The sequence below is a fragment of the Ambystoma mexicanum genome, chromosome 10 (assembly GCF_040938575.1).
Source record: "Ambystoma mexicanum isolate Mex_15411 chromosome 10, UKY_AmexF1_1, whole genome shotgun sequence".
Taxonomy (NCBI): domain Eukaryota; kingdom Metazoa; phylum Chordata; class Amphibia; order Caudata; family Ambystomatidae; genus Ambystoma; species Ambystoma mexicanum.
Genome location: NC_090932.1, coordinates 1,634,968,292 through 1,634,985,784, shown reverse-complemented (window position 1 = coordinate 1,634,985,784; position 17,493 = coordinate 1,634,968,292). Strand labels below are relative to the sequence as shown.

General features: G+C 49.8%; 1 protein-coding gene across 4 annotated transcripts in view; it reads right to left on the bottom strand.

The window, feature by feature from the left end:
- GNB1L (G protein subunit beta 1 like) overlaps nt 1–17,493 on the bottom strand; it is a 449,973-nt gene that overhangs the window by 129,983 nt on the left and 302,497 nt on the right. For all 4 annotated transcript variants that reach the window (XM_069620043.1, XM_069620041.1, XM_069620044.1 and 1 more), the window contains one exon: nt 4,073–4,235. In XM_069620043.1, the coding sequence (XP_069476144.1) occupies nt 4,073–4,235 (163 nt within the window). The remainder of the gene's footprint in view (nt 1–4,072; nt 4,236–17,493) is intronic.

Below are 17,493 nucleotides of genomic sequence, written 5' to 3'. Positions count from 1 at the left end.
ACCAGTGCACCAACATTGAACACGCTAGGATTGGCAACATCTTTCCGAATAGATCTTGCTTACTAGCACACAAACCAGTCCAACATTAAACCTGCTAGGATTGGCAACAGTGTTCCAGATAGATTCTGCTTACCAGCACATAAAACAGTACAACCAATATTGAATCCGACAGTCCCACCAACATTGGATCTGCTAGGATTGGCAACAGTGTTCCAGAAGGCTCTGTGCGGTTTGGTCGTGGCAGATTTCTTTGCAGCAGAATTGATCGCAGTCAATTTCGCCACTAATGCAATTGTACCATGGTCAAACTCTGCAAATCTCTGTTCTCCTCACCCCCGCAATGTATCCCCTCACTTACCTTTTCCTCGTCCGCCGTCTCTCTTGACCCTGCAGCGTCAGTTCTGTCCCTCCAACGCAGGTCGAATCCGACGCTGCAGGGCCCCCGCTTTTTTTTTGTCCTCCGACTCCAAAGTCGGGGACACCTCCGCAACCCCCCCAGGCCAAAAATGACGAACATGAGGAGCGGGGGACAACCCCACAACCCCGCTCCCCATGTTCATCATTTACTACCCAATTTGATCAAATGTTATCGATCAAATGGTACTGGCCGAATACGGTCAGATGTACCATTCGATCAGTAAAATTCGATCAAATTGGGTAATACCTTCCAGATAGATCCTGCTTACCAGTACAGAAACCAGTACGGCAACATTCAACGAGCATGCACCTAGTAAGTTTGGGATGGAGAGGATCAGAACACAAGAGGAACCTGAAAGGCATGAGAGGCGCGTGCGTGCAAGGATGACCAATAATCACAAGAGATGGAGGACAGCTACAACACTAACACAGGGCGCTGCAACATTTGGTTCCACAGATGTGTTGGACTACAACTCCCATCCGCCCCAGCCAGCATAACCAATGGTGAGGGTTCGTGGGAGTTGTAACTCAAAATCCCTGGAGATGTAACAGGTTGCACACACCTGCTGTAACAAGGAAGGAAAAAGGGAAAGCGTATTACTTGGCAGAGGTAGGTAAGCTGCTCTGCGTTAACTTAATTCATCTCTGGCAATGCACGGCGCCTGCTGAGTGAAGCTCGGAGATTTGCAGTAATTATTCCCCAGTGTATTTCCAAATGTACTTTAAATACACATCAAACATCCTCCAAAGTGATTAGCTACAGAACAAATTTGCTTAAGCACACATTTTGGGCATTGAAAAAGTACAGTGCTTTTTCATGTTGGTTCACTGTACTTACACACAGTTATTAAGTGCACACAGTCTATGGAATGTACATGCCAATAGTTGGTGCTAATGCACCAAGACACACCGGAACCTGCCAGGCAAGGCCAATAAAAGTACTCCATTCTGTAATGGCACAGAAGGGCCTAAAAACGAGGCCATAAAGGTTGCCGGGGCAACGGCTAATTGGATGAATTTAAAACCTTGCATCCATGCCTGGCTGTGGGTTCCTTGCTCGCGGGGCCCCAGGGAACCAATCGGCTCCTCGGTAATGAGGCCCAAGAAGGCCTACACGTGTCCGGGGCTGCTTGGGACTGCTTCCATCGGTGGCAGGACCAAGGCTGATTTGCATATGGGAAGCCCCTTTCTGAATGGGTGCAGATGGCAATGCCAGGGGTGATGATTAATTCAAATCCTTCCACCCATCAAGTTGTGGTTGTATCGAGGGACGCATGCAACCTAGGAGACTGTCCTCAAGGGCACACAGCGCCCGCATGTATAGAGCCTTGTGTTTGAGAGTGTTCGGGGGGGGGCTTCGGTTGTTCTCGGGGTCCCACTCAGAGAACCTTGCATGATGCCAGCGGCAACACGCATCGTGTGAGAAGTAATGCAGCACTCTGAAGTGACGTATTGGCATGCATGCAGCGTCCTCTAAGACAACACATCAGTGAATAAAGCACAGCTAATGAAATGCATCCATCACTGCACCGTGCAATGCAACACACCACACCACACCACACCACATCCTACCGCACAGTAATGACCATTTGTGAGGCTTAACATGGCCCACAAATGCGCATTGCTTTGCAGGGGGATAGTGCATGGGCTGCTACACAAACACACAGTGTGAACCCCTGGAGAGTCATTGCTCACAGCAGGATATCCATGTATCCACACGAGCTGCCTCCACAGCAAGACAACACTCTCTGGGCACCTGCCGGAAGTGGAAATACGACATGGACAGCCCGTTTCACATGTTTTCCCTCGCCCACAAGGGAGAGAATGAGGCCCTTCCTTTTGACTCCCACAATCCATGCCTCTTCGAATGGTTAGACGTGTCAGAATCGAGGAAGGTGTCGTGGAAGTCAGTGTCCATAACTCTGTATGGCCAGCGATCTGTTCTTGCTCATCTCAGCCCACCCAGGGACTCCAAGGCCGAGGCAACTGGTCTAGAGTGAGAGCAGCCTTGACAGCTGTGAGCCTGCGGATGGGGCGCGTGCCCATCCAACTCGAACCAAAAGCCTCTTAGTGCTGCGGCAACCCTTAAACTGATGCGCTTCCCATGGGTCCACTGGACCCATGGCCACAGCTGTACCCAAGCAGACCATCACGCTGGGGAAGGTCCACACTGAAATCACATACTAAAGAATGCGATTCTTGCTCCAACCCACCAATATCCCCAGGCGTGCAGCAAACTGGAACCCGTGCTGGTAGCAAAGCAACAAGACATTGCATATTTAGAGCAGTTGAGCACATCTCCAGAACATTAGAGAAGCAGGTTAGCAATGCGAGATGGGGCATGTGAGCAGTGCCACAGCCCGCGTTCGACATAGGGCTTTAAGTGGGCCAGGGCCCCGGCAGTGTCAAAAAAACTCATTGCGCTGGGGCGTCGTCAGTCCCCAACAAGTAGCACCTGGTGCAGTTTTAGTCATGAGCCTATGTGTGAGGTATGGAAGAATAGGAAAGAAATAAGCACTGGCTCTCGAAGGATAACTCTCTCTCTTCTTCTTCTTAATTATCGGAGGCGTGGGCGGACCCACGCAGGCGCTTCCCCATCCTATAGGATGATGTGCACCGTACCCACTAATTATTATTTAGCTCCATTTAAGCTCACAACTCATCCCACCTCCCCGTCTGCCTCACAAAATCCAACATCACACTACTCCTCCTCCTGTCTCTCTCTCCGACATAACTCTCTCAAAAAGTGATGGCAAACTATGAGCCATGTATGCACATTTTGAGAGAGTTATGTATACACATTTTGAGAGACATAACTCTCTCAAAATGTGCATATATGGCTCATAGTTTGCCATCACTTTACTGGTAGGGGATTATCATAAATGAAATAAGTACAAAGGGTAGTGAGCATTATATGCTCAAAGGGGTTGCAGGCTGGAATCACGGTTGCAGATATGTCATATATACACATTGGTGTTTGCTCTTATGTTCCCAGAGTGCTCTTGGATTTTATGCAAAGCACCAATCAGTTTCCATTGGTGCCATTTGTTCTCCTCCACTTTCTCACTGCTGCTCTCCTGGGTGATTTCATGGCTCGTTAAAGAGATCAGGGATAAGTTAACACACCGAGGCCTATCTATGCCCAGCAAAAGCACAACATTTAACATGACCCAGCCTTGGGTCTGAGAAGACTGGTGCCTCCTAGAGAATGCGTGTTGACTATTAGGCTTGCCTAGAAGGAGGATAACAGTCAGCTGCAGATGATCACTAGACAGACAGGTGCTTTACTCACTGATTACACTGCTTACATGCCGAGTCAGAAAGGAGTTTATGTGAAAACTGAAGCAGAGGGAGTTTTCTTTACAGTTTGCAGACTGGCTCCAAACAAGACCACCTGCACCCCAAAGGACGTGAGCGCGGAACTCATGATGTATCGATTGTTTGGGGGCAGGTGGCTCTTGCCCAAGTCACCTACCCCATTGTTAGGCCATCCCCATAACAATGGGATCACACCCCGTTTCCAGAGCTGCCCCCCTGGTTTGCTGCATAAGTCAACCTGTGGTGCTGGTACGTATTATCCCAGAGGCGTTGAGCGGATACGGCCCGCCGGGCTATTTCACCTGCCGTCTCTGTGCGCCATGTTGAGTGGACCTACCTCAGAGGTTTCTCCGCCCGCCAGAGCCAGCAACCAGCGGCCCGGAGTCAGGGCCAGCAGGGAGGCCTTGCAGAAGCCCAAGCTCTCGGTGAAAAGGGAGTCGGCCACCATATTCCGCCCCTCTGCCAAATCCCAGGTACACATCTGCAGGTCACGGCCCTGGCTGACACAAAAGGAAAGGCAATGAGAGAAAATAAAAATACAGGTAAGTAGGAAACATGCAGACGGTCACTGGGCCACATTGGGCACGCTACCCTGCACAGGCCAGCTCCTGCCTCGAGTGCCCCAGCATTGCAATCACATTTCTTAGAGTGAACCAATCATCTTCCCAATATTTAGCCAGAATCTTTACTGTTTTGTTACATTTGATATTTAGTAGTAATTCCATCAATGAAATTACTTTTTTTGACTGACAATATTCTATAAAAAAAAGAAAAAATAAATGCAGCACATGCAAAACCCCAAACCTTATCAAATTTGAGCATATCACTATACATACTTACAGGCTGCTATATACAAATGAAGTAATTCTAGGGCCTTTGAAAGGATTTTTCTTCTGTTTAGCGCAGTGGTTAAATATGCCGCCACCGCAAAGCAGGTGAATTTATCGAACAGTGCAAAAAGATGAAATAACGAACTCTAAAAATTCTAATATTGGAGAAGTGTCCATACTTAAACGAGCAAAACATCATAAAATGCATAAAGGACTCGGGAATTATTCAGAGGTCTATGAAAAAATAGAAATGTGTTGTTCCTGCTTGGAATAACACACTTCTGAAAAGCACCATATGCTGAAAAATAAATAATGTGATGTATGGAAATGTGTTGTTCCTGCTTGGAATAACACACTTCTGAAAAGCACCATATGCTGAAAAATAAATAATGTGATGTATGGAAATGTGTTGTTCCTGCTTGGAACAACACACTTCTGAAAAGCACCATATGCTGAAAAATAAATAATGTGATGTATGGAAATGTGTTGTTCCTGCTGGGAACAACACACTTCTGAAAAGCACCATATTCTGGGTATATGGACATGAACGGCTCGGCATTGGCATGTACTGATTTACAGCCCGACAGGGTCTTCGTAACGCTTAGGAGTCCCTGGGATGGAACTCTCCTGGCACATCTCTGCTTTTGCATGTCAGAAGAAAGGAGTGTACATACGACGCTCACGAGGTGCCGTTAACATCTACTGCACACGTTTCCACTTGTTAATTAAGGTATTTCCAGACTGCAGAACAACTTTTCTAATTAACTGAAAGCTTAAGGGCCCTTTAATAATTTAGAAAATTGGCAGTCGTAAGAAATGCCCGCAGTGAGACTGCTGCACACGAAGCCCTCACGTCGAGGGACTGTAGCGCCTTTACAGCCGGAAAGCATGACTTTTATCACAAGCTCAGATTCGGGCCCATAGGCGCGTCTTTCCCTTGCACTCTCCCCCTTCACACTCCCCTGCGCTTGCGCGTTCTCAATGTCACCGGGCCTGGTGAGAACGTGGTTTTATCCTCCCTTGTACCCCTCCCTTGCCTCCTCGCGCCCTGAAACACTTGTGTATGGGCGCGATATAAATACAATATCATATCATACAAAAACACATGTTATTCTTCATTTCGCTCACATTACTGCACCCCAAATTACTCATAAAAGCAGAAGTCCTAACCTGAGCTATGTGAGAATAGACCTATGGTACTCAGATGTTGAACGTGTTAAGTACCCCACCAGATGGGTTAATGGTGCCATAGGCAAACATGTCGCTTTGTTCGGAAATAGATGCCGACGTTCAAGTCTTAATTCGTCATGAGGCCACCATTTAATGCGAGTCTGAGGACCAAAATGCTGCAGACGGTTCCAGGTCATTTCCATAAAGTAAATTACTTGTGGTAATTAGGGATTGGGGTTGAAAACCCGAAATCCAAATGTTTGAGGGAGAAAAGACTGAAGATTATTTTTCCAAAATAACCTTCAGTCTTTTCTCTCCTGAACATTTCCAACTTGGCATCTGGCCCCCACCCACACCCCCACAACCACACCCCCGCACCACTCCCCACCCCCTCCATACCTTGCGGCCGCTGACTCCCAGTGTCCCTGCCATGCCTGTTCACTTCCGTGATCGGGAACCGGTGGTGCAGCGTAATTTCCAATTTTTTTGGGGCCCCCCCCCCCAAACCCTGCTCACAATATTCAGAATTTCCGAACAACCAAAATTCGGCCAAATCACACATTCGTTTATAATTGGTCATTTTGGATGTTTCCGTAATTAGTTTGACAGTTTCCTTAGTTTTTTTTATTTTTATGGGCGGGCCCCCCTCCTAACCTCTCATTTCCCCAAGCCCCTCATTTCCCTTCACCATTACCCTTCGCCCCAAACCCCTGCACACACCCTTTAACCCCTTGACCTACAAAAAAATACATTTCAAAGTAAACTATGTCATTTCCACATATAATTTACTTCGTGGAAACGACGTGAGACTGCTCCAGACCTATAGCTCCCAAAGGCTTTCTTATGGGCACTAAGCAAGATATTCTGTTTTCAAAAGTACTTTTACGTGCATCACTAAGCAATTCCTTGTACTGGCAGGTGACCGCTCTCCACCAAGTGGTCTCTGGCAGGCACTTGCGCTTTGCCTTGCAGCTGGCTCTCTGGCACTTCCCGCTCTCTGGAACTCCTAGCACTCACCCCCTTCCCCTCTCCCTCTCTGCACTTGCACGTTCCGAATGCTCACAAGGCCTAGTAGGACCGCCTCTGTCTGTGTTCATCATTGTTATTCTATTTGTACTCACACTAGAAGGAAGATGCAGGGTGGTGCACAGAAGTTCCCCACACACCAATGCACCACAAACCCCTGCAGATACTGGGCTGGGCAACGGGATGATGACCGGGGATCATTTCAGTGCCCGGCTGTGCACGTGATCTGCCCATGAAGGAGTCGAGTACAAATGAATCGCAGATATTTAAACATTGAGCGGATTTCTAGTTTCTGCTGCACCACAGACGCTGGATTCCAGTGCTCGCTTTTCCTTCATAGCCCCTCCATGCTGGATGGCTTAACATCCGCTACCCGGCCCATTCTCAACATGTGTGCCCCATAGGCCCCCACTAACTTACTCAAGGCCGCAATGCCTACTCCACATAACTATTCATCTTCCAGCAACACGGGGTATATATGGCTGTAATACTCTGTAGATGAGCATTAAGAGAGTTCACCAACTTCTTCCTTGCTCCCATACCTGCCCCTAGATGTATTCCTGCTACTAGCCGAGGCAAGCAATGGCTTTAAAGTCACCCAGAGCAGATCACTGTTGACATGGCTGAAGCGGCACCGGGATCCATAAACTGGAACCTTAAGACCTAGCACATATGCATATAAAATCAAGTATGGATTAAGCCCTTGCAGCACAGTAGCCAGCCCTTGGTGAAATCCTAATTGTGTATCACACAAACCATCCGTACACATAATTCCACTTCCCCAAAGACCTTTAGTATTGCAGATAAGACGGAGATTGCTCTGTATGCCTCAAGACTTCTTCGGTCTGTATGCCTCGGATGCCTCGAGACTTCTTTGGTCTGTATGCCTCGGGACTTCTTCGGTCTGTATGCCTCAGATGCCTCGAGACTTCTTCTGTCTGTATGCCTTGGGACTTCTTCGGTTTTTATGGCTCGGGACTTCTTCAGTCTGTATGCCTCAGATGCCTCTGGACTTCTTCAGTCTGTATGCCTCGGGACTTCTTCGGTCTGTATGCCTCGGATGCCTCTGGACGTCTTCCGTCTGTATGCCTCGGGACTTCTTTGGTCTGCATGCCTCAGATGCCTCGAGACTTCTTCAGTCTGTATGCCTTGGGACCTCTTCGGTTTGTATGCCTCGAGACTTCTTCGGTCTGTATGCCTTGGGACCTCTTCGGTTTGTATGCGTCGGATGCCTCGGGACTTCTTCAGCCTGTATGCCTCGGATGCCTCTGGACTTCTTCCGTCTGTATGCCTCGGGAATTCTTCAGTCTGCATGCCTCGGATGCCTCGAGACTTCTTCAGTCTGTATGCCTTGGGACTTCTTCGGTTTGTATGCCTCGAGACTTCTTCGGTCTGTATGCCTTGGGTCTTCTTCGGTCTGCATGCCTTGGATGCCTCGAGACTTCTTCAGTCTGTATGCCTTTGGACTTCTTCGGTTTGTATGCCTCGAGACTTCTTCAGTCTGTATTGCCTTGGGACTTCTTCGGTTTGTATGCCTCGAGACTTCTTCAGTCTGTATGCCTTGGGACTTCTTCCGCTTCCGTCTGTATAGCTCGGGACTTCTTCGGTCTGTATGCCTCGGGACTTCTTCAGTCTGCATGCCTCGGATGCCTCGAGACTTCTTCGGTCTGTATGCCTCTGGTCTTCTTCGGTTTGTATGGTTCGGGACTTCTTCAGTCTGTATGCCTCGGATGCCTCTGGTCTTCTTCAGTCTGTATGCCTCGGATGCCTCTGGACTTCTTCAGTCTGCATGCCTCGGGACTTCTTCAGTCTGCATGCCTCGGATGCCTCGAGACTTCTTCAGTCTGTATGCCTTGGGACTTCTTCGGTTTGTATGCCTTGGATGCCGCGAGACTTCTTCGGTCTGTATGCCTTGGGTCTTCTTCGGTTTGTATGCCTCAGGACTTCTTCAGTCTGCATGCCTCGGATGCCTCGAGACTTCTTCGGTCTGTAAGCCTTGGGACTTCTTCGGTTTGTATGCCTCAGATGCCGCGAGACTTCTTCGGTCTGTATGCCTTGGGTCTTCTTCGGTCTGTATGCCTCGGGACTTCTTCAGTCTGCATGCCTCGGATGCCTCGAGACTTCTTCGGTCTGTAAGCCTTGGGACTTCTTCGGTTTGTATGCCTCGGATGCCTCAAGACTTCTTCGGTCTGTATGCCTAGGGACTTCTTCGGTTTGTATGGTTCGGGACTTCTTCAGTCTGTATGCCTCAGATGCCTCTGGTCTTCTTCAGTCTGTATGCCTCGGATGCCTCTGGACTTCTTCGGTCTGCATGCCTCGGGACTTCTTCAGTCTGCATGCCTCGGATGCCTCGAGACTTCTTCAGTCTGTATGCCTTGGGACTTCTTCGGTTTGTATGCCTTGGATGCCACGAGACTTCTTCGGTCTGTATGCCTTGGGACTTCTTCGGTTTGTATGGTTCGGGACTTCTTCAGTCTGTATGCCTCGGATGCCTCTGGACTTCTTCGGTCTGTATGCCTCAGGACTTCTTCAGTCTGTATGCCTCGGATGCCTCAGGACTTCTTCAGTCTGTATGCCTCGGATGCCCCTGGACTCATTCCGTCTGTATGCCTCAGGACTTCTTTGGTCTGATGCCTCGGGACTTCTTTGGTCTGTATGCCTCGGGACTTCTTCGGTCTGTATGCCTCAGGACTTCTTAGATTACCTTTTTCATATAGTGGTACTATCACACTACTCTTCCAAATGTCTGGCACAGCAGTGAAGTATGTATAAAATAGTACAGTAAGCAATGGTACCCCTAATTCCACATCATATTTACACACATCGACTGGGACCCAACTGGGCCAATGGCTTTTGCCCATTCACATACATTTCATTGGATATACGTTCAGGTCCTAAGAGCAAAGGCGTACTATAAACTGTTTGAGCCTCAATTGATGTTCATGTTTTTTCATGTCTTGATATTTTTATCATATTCAGCTCATTGACATGTTGCCCATCCTGTTATGATGCATACAATCTTAAAAATAATATAAACAAATATATTGGGATAAGGCACGAAACAAACATGCTCATAGACTGTAAGGTTGCTTACATGTGTTCACATTTTCCACAAAAGGTTGCTATCACCTACACAACTCGTAGTAAGGAGGACACTGAGGAAGGCGATGTGAAGGGGCGAGCGGGTATAATAACTCTACCCAGACATGTGCCAGCTCTGTGGCTCAGTGGACTCATGCATCCACTACAGGGACCTGTGTTTGACCTCATGGTCACAGGTCGAATCCCAGCAGGTCCACTCAGCCCTTCAGCCTTCCGAGGTCGATAAAATGAATACCACTGAGTTGGGTAACAATAAACATCTGATTTCTGAAACTAACAGCAAACACTTCTGTTTCCATCCGTCTGATCCACATTCACCGCTTTCATATAAGAACCCGCTATTTAGAAGGTGGGGTTATGTGTGATAGTAAGCTGCCAGGCCATGCTGCACAGACATTTCCTGCACCAGAACGAGGCTTGAATGATTTCAGTCAGCTGAGCCCACCCTCTGTCTAAGGTTATGCATTGATCGCGACAATCTTCATAATGTCTGGACTGCAAGAAGTACCCTTGAAATGTCTTTGCACTCATGGTATTCTTGTGGTACTTGAGCCTTTGAGTCCCGATTTCCTTTCCAGTAAACCCTCTGCCCCTCTGCTAATCTTGCTCATTCTTCCAACCATGTCTATATTTCTAGTCTTGCTTCTATCTCCTAGTCTCACTCACCTTCTTAACTCATTTTTAGTTTGGTTTGTTGGGTGATACTTGCGACACCTATAAGCCGAAACTATTGCATTAGAGTACGGATAGGGAGAAAAGGCATTTGAGGACATACATCATGGAGGACAGCTCAGGGGCAGTGCGCCCGTCTTGTAAGCAAGACCACGCGCAGCAACAGAGGTTCGATCGCGCTTAGAAACCTCTGGGTATTAAGCGCGTTATACATAACCCATTACAATTTACATGACAATGTAGGTGGTGTTTGGTCATTTGCTCACCCATTGACTGCCCATGGCCATTCTAATCCCCATTGCTATTCCCACCCAGTTCCTGCCCTTGCCCGACCAAACCACCTCCTCATGGGAACTCTTTGAGCTCGCTTTAATCAAGCCTTTCCATCAACCTTTGCACTCGAAGTGTCTGCCAGTGTGTTTTCAAACCCAAATAGGTGAAATAAAAATGTCTTAACCAGGTCTGCATTCAGCCACTCGATTTATAAGCACTCTGCATGTCCTTCACGGAAGTCCTGTTTTAAAAAACATTGGCAAAGCCAACAGTTTTGGCTTGTGTATATTAGGCATTTGCCAGGCACTGCTATTAGATGTGCAGGTACTCACACCATTTTCCACCTGCTACCAGCAATAGACCGGTAATACTACTACGGCAGTGCCTGGCAAGTGCCTATTCCATGCCTACAAAAAAGCCCAAACTGTTGGCATTGCCAACGCTTGTATTTCCTCCTGGGAGGCCTGAGGAGGGAAGGGAATCAGTGTGCTGTGGGTATGGTTCCGCAGTTTGTTTGAGTGTTGTATGCCAGGGTATTTGCTCCAGCCGTGTTTTGCGGCTGCCATTAGGTGAGCCTTTGTGGCAGGCATGAAAGGTGCGGATGTTGGTCGGTTGGGTTATTTGAATAGATCTGCTGGACTGGGTCATTTTAGTGATTCTTCTACCCTGCTCCCCCTCAACCTCCTCCAGCCTACTTCTGCAGGAGTCTGTCCTGACACATTCTGGTTTCACCATCACCGTCTTGTGGCCAGTGCTGGATTTGACTTGTATGAACTTCACTGATTAACGGTGCGTCGCCCTTTCTCAACTCTCCTGCTGGACTTCCTTTGCAACTTGTACTCATGGTGGCCCTGAATCATGCTGTCCCCATCTTCATCTTGTATCCTGGCTTGCAACATTATGTGTTACTACTGACTTCTGCAATTGTATTCGCTCTCCACTCTTGCTTCTCCACTCTTTTTGACTGCTCACTCTCTGTTCTCTCCTCCTTTCCCTTCTCCCTTTTCCTATCTCCTCCCCTTACCTTCTTCTATGCACTTACTCTATCAGAATTGTCCCTGGACCTAATATGATAGCAACCTCATCTGTTTCCTCCACCCTCCCATTACAGTTTTTTTCCTCCCCACCACCCTCCAGCACTATCTGAAATGTCGTCAGGCCTAGTATGATAGTCGCTTGTTTTGTTCCTCCCCTCCCTTTCTGCACCCCTCTCCCTCACCTTTAGTTTTTCTCTGGCTCTACCAGAAATGTCATCAGGCCTAGTACGGTAGCCGCCTGTCTGTTTCCATTTCCTTCCCACTCTCCCCCTCCCTTCCTTATCTATGTTTTAGCTCTTACACTATCTGAAATGTGGGAGCAGTTTGTAAATCGGCCACTTTAAACTTAGGGTCCTTCGGAAAGTCCTCCCCTTCATTCCTCCGGCCAGTCAGGCACCATTAGTTGGAGCTTTGGTCCTCAGCATTCTGGACTACTGCAACTCACTATACCTGGCCCAACCCAGTTATCTCATCGGACGCTTGCAGCTACTCCAGAATGCCACTGCTCGCTCCATTCAATCCTCCTTTTGGAGCTCATATGACACCTATATTGAGACAACTCCATTGGCTTCCTGTTACCCAACGGATCCTGTTCAAGTCTATGTGCATGGTCCACCGAGCCTTCTATGGAAAGGGGGCAGAATATTTGCAAAGCAAATTCACTCCCTATCAACCCACTTGCACCCTCCGTTCTCTCACCACCCGCTGGCTGACTGTTCCTCGGTTCAGGTTAGCCCGTAGGGTTGGCCATGCCTTCTCTGTTGCCACTGCTGAAGCATTGAATCGCCTTCCTATCTCATTACGAGATATCTCTGATCATCTGGCATTTTGGCGAAGATTGAAAACTCTGCTTTTTTAGTGGCCCTATAAGCTCCTTGCTTCACCTTTTCCTCAGCGCCAAGATGCCTGCGGGTGTACGTGCGCTTACATAAATGCTTTTAACATAACATAACAAATGTCGTCAGGCCGAGTACGATAGTTAATTTTACATCCTTACTGTTCATGGCCTGTAAGAATGTCATAGTATTTTCCCTTGTTCCCTCCCTTGCCTTGAAGCGCTTTGAAACACATTGTATATAGGTGCTATATAAATAAATTATCATATCATATTGTAAATTAGGATCTCACATGAGAATCCTGCATTCTTCAGGGCTGGTGGGAGTAGTTCGGGAGGAGGAAATTGTCAGCTTGGGAATATTGGTTCCATTTCATGCTTTTCCATTTTTGCGCAATTTTTTGTGTCGTTTCCTGAAGGGTGTTCCTTGTGTTCATTTTGGTGTGTCATTTGTTGACAAGGTGTTTGTTCGTAGGGTGGTATTGTTGTAGTTTGCTTCTTATGTTTAGGGTTTCCAATCGATCGCCTGCCACGGTGGCAGCCCAGCCCCTCGCCAGGCAGCCACAGGTGCAGAACAAACGCGCGCCAGGCGGCCATGGGGCAAGTTCAGTTCTGTGAGGTTTATCTAGTTAAAACACTGTGTATGTAAAATGACAGCAGGGATTTAAATAAATGTTTGGAATCTTTTGTGCTGCTCCTTGTACCAGGTGATCACCTGGGGGTAAGTCATTAAACATCTCAGTCCTGTTCAGCGTCTTTCATGAAATCACAAGTGTGCAGCCCGGCTCCGCGCAAGTCGGCCACGAGGCCAGCCCTGGCTCAGCGCGAGTCGGCCACGAGGCCAGCCCTGGCTCAGCGCGCGTCAGCCACGAGGCCAACGCCCGGCTCCGCGCGCGTCAGCCACGAGGCCAACGCCCGGCTCCGCGCGCGTCAGCCACGAGGCCAACGCCCGGCTCCGCGCGCGTCAGCCACGAGGCCAACGCCCGCCTCCGCGCGCGTCAGCCACGAGGCCAACGCCCGGCTCCGCGCGCGTCAGCCACGAGGCCAACGCCCGGCTCCGCGCGCGTCAGCCACGAGGCCAACGCCCGGCTCCGCGCGAGTCGGCCACGAGGCCAACGCCCGGCTCCGCGCGAGTCGGCCACAAGGTCAGCCCGGCTCCGCGCGAGTCGGCCACAAGGTCAGCCCGGCTCCGCGCGAGTCGGCCACAAGGTCAGCCCGGCTCCGCGCGAGTCGGCCACAAGGGCAGCCCGGCACCGCGCGAGTCGGCCACAAGGTCAGCCCGGCACCGCGCGAGTCGGCCACAAAGTCAGCCCCGGATTCGCACAAGTCTGCCACGAGGCCAGCTGCGGCTTCGCGCATGTCTGCCACTAGGCCAGACCCAACTCCGTGCAAGTCTGTCATGAAGCCAGCCCGGCTCTGCGCGAGTCGGCCACAAGGCCAGCCCGGTACCTTGTCAAGGGAGGAGCTAAACTCTGTGCAGATTTGCACAGAATATAATCCAGCTCTTTGTGGATCTGCTAAGACCCGGCAGCCTCTTAGGAGTATGTTGTTGTCTTTGACAGCTAGTTTGTTCTGTATTCTGGCTAGTCTTTCCATCTCTCTCTTCCTTGCACACCCCCGGGTGGGCCAGAGTCACTCGTCGGTGGGCCTTCCATTTGTTGGAGTTTGTGAGGCTAATGGCGAGCGCCATGGTGGCAGCCGCAATTGTGTCCAAAGATAGGGCTGGCGGAAGAGAATTGGCCGCAACATAGTTGTTGTATGCGACATCGCCTCTGCGTGTGATGGGCTGACCCGCCGGGTTGCGAGACATGTAGTCGGCGGGGTTCAGGTCGCCTCCAGGCCGGTGCACAATGTTATAGTCATATTCTTGCAACCGGATCCCCCAGCGTTCAATTCTCTGAGGCATTTTGGTGCGGGGTTGTCGAATAATGGTAAGAGGGCTTGGTGATCGGTGACCAGGGTGAACTTCTTCCCAATCACAAAACTGTGAAAGTGCTCACAGGCCCAGACTGCGACCAGGCTTTCCTTCTCGGCCTGCGAGTATGCAGATTCCGTGGCAGATAAGGCTCTGCTGGCATACGCCACAATGTGTCTGGGTTTACATCGGGCCACTCGTCTGCGCTAGGGTAGCCCTGATGCCTACTGGGCTGGCGTCTACGATGGCCTCTGTAAGCGACGACGGGTTGAAGTACGCCAGGCGATGTGCGTCCATCAAGGTGCCCTTGATGGTTTCAAAAGCTTGCTGGCACGCTGGCGACCATTCGAATATTGCATCCTTCTGTAGTAGCCGGCGCAGTGAGTCAGTGATGGAGGCATAGTGGGGAATGTACCGAGCACAATATCTGGCCATACCTAGGAAAGATCGAAACTCTGCCGTGTGCTTCGGCTCTTTAAGTTTCGAGATGGTGCCCACTTTATCTGGGTTGGGGGTCATGCCTTTGCTGGAAAAAATGTGTTCAAAGAATTTCAGTTTAGATCTGCTAAACCGACATTTGCGATGTTCAGGGTGAGTCCAGCGGCACGGACGGCCTCGCAGGTGGCAGGGCAGGTGGCAAGGAGGGCAGCATCATGTGACTCTTTGTCAGTCCCGAAAATGAGGATGTCGTCGCTGTAATTCAGCGTTCCTGTAATGGGCCAGATGATCTGACGCACAGCTTCTTGGAAGATCTCGGGCGCAGATGAGATGCCAAAATTCAGTCAGCGATACCGAAATAGTCCTTCGTGGGTGGCGAATGTCGTGATCCTTCTCAGTCAGGGTGTAGTTCAAGATGGTGATAACCCTGTTTGAGGTCGAGCTTGGAGAACATTCGGGCGTTATTAAGCTGCACTATCATGTCCTCGATGCCTGGGCCAGGGTGTCTCTCCCTTTGGATAGCGGTGTTAGCTATCCTCATGTCGACGCACTGACGTAATGTCCCTCCTTCCTTTGGCACGATGACCAATAGCGACACCCATGGGGTAGGCCCCGTAGCAGGCTCAATGATGTCGTCGGCCAGTAACTGGTTCAATTCCCTGGACACGGCTTCTTGCAAATGGAAACCAACTCTCCTCAGGTGTTGTGGGACTGGCCTCACCGAGGGGTCAATATGTAGTTTGATCGGGGGACCTTTAGACTTTCCCAGGCTAGTGCAAATTTGGGGGAATTTCTCTACGATGTCAGGTTTGAAGATAAGCTGCTGAGGGTTTCCGTCGGTGATGGTTCTCACCCTTTCATCATGGTGTTCTTGAACCGCCGCTGACGTTATCACGTCATCTGCCTCCACGTGGTTGTCGATGAGCCCTAGGCTCGAGGCTGCGCAATAGCTGAGGCAACAGCGTCCTTTTGTGAGGCATCTGATGACATGGATGGTGGTATCAACGTGTCGATCTTTGAGGAGGAGGCGGCGGTGTTGTTTGAAATGCCCGATGGTTGGCAGAGGGGAAGCGGCACCCCACTGAAATATTCTTGACTGTCACTGCGAGGGGAGGTGAATCCTGAATTTTTAGGTACTCTAGTTCCCCCATGATGTTCACAGTGGCCCCCGAATCTATTAGGAATTAGAATAGGCAGGTCCCCATTTTGACTGGAATTTTCGGGGCTTCCTTGGTTTCCTCATTGTCTTGGACGACGTTGACGTATTTGTCCTGTGGGGATGGGTCGTAGTATGCATGGTTTGTGCTTGGCATGGGGGGAGTAGTACGTTTCATCCTCTACGTATCCTTCAGGAGGCTCATCATATTCGTCTGTTAGTTGTGGAGGCTGCTCCTGGTCTCCGTAGTACGGGGGGTGGTCTTGTTACTGATACCCGTCTACAGCTCAGACATATCTTCGCTGGTTGGGCTGGAAAGGTCTTGGTTGGATATACTGGAGAAGGGGTGGCCGAAATGGTGTTCTGGAGGGCCCTTGGGGCCTCGTGGTGGGGAAAAGTCTGCCTTCCCTGCAGACGGATTGAAAATGACCTTCTCTTCCACAGTTCGCACATCTTTGCGAGAGGGCGGGGCATGATAATGAGTTTGGGAACGCCATGCCACAGCGGTAGCACTGTCTTTGTAGTCTAGGTAGCTGTTGATTTGGTTGTCTGTACGGATATGCGTACCTGTCCCCTTGTCGTAGACCTGGTTGTTGCAGGACTGCTAAGAGTTCGGTGGTGTCATGCTTTGGAGTCATCCCGCCTGCCATCGAGGCGGCCTGGCGGTCCACCCTCTTGAAGATCCTGGCGAGTTCACTTACTTCGGGGATTGTAAGGGGCTTCTTCAGAAGCTGTTTCTTGACAGTGGGCGATAAACATCCTTCAATGATGCGTAAACGTATGGCCTCATCCAGCGAGAAAGCGTTGAACTGACAGTGGGCCCCTTTGATTCTCAGGCGGGTTATATATTCATCTACAGTCTCTTGTGGTTTCTGCGTGAACTGGTTGAAGAGATATCTCTCATAGTCCCTGTTGGGTTCAATAATGAGTAGTTTATCAAGCTCTGTGATTAGCACAGCAAACGTGTTCTGCTCTGCTGTTGGAATGGTCTTGACTATTGTTTTCACTCCCCCGCCCACCAGTTTGAGGAAGATGTCTCGCAGATGGGGCAAGTTGCCATCACCTGAACCCCTCACAAATAGATGAAAATCTTCCATCCACTCAGTCCACCGGGGCCCCGTGGTGGATTGTGGGGTGGTGGAGTATGGCATGGGCATACGCAGCTGAATGGACTTTGTGCTGCGGGCAGGAAGCGGGGTGCCAGGGTTGCTCATGTTGGGGGTGGCGTGCGTAGGCGACTGCTGGACAATGTACTTGTGGCAATCAAAGGAAAGTGTCCTTGGCGTGGTAGCCGGTGTGCAGTG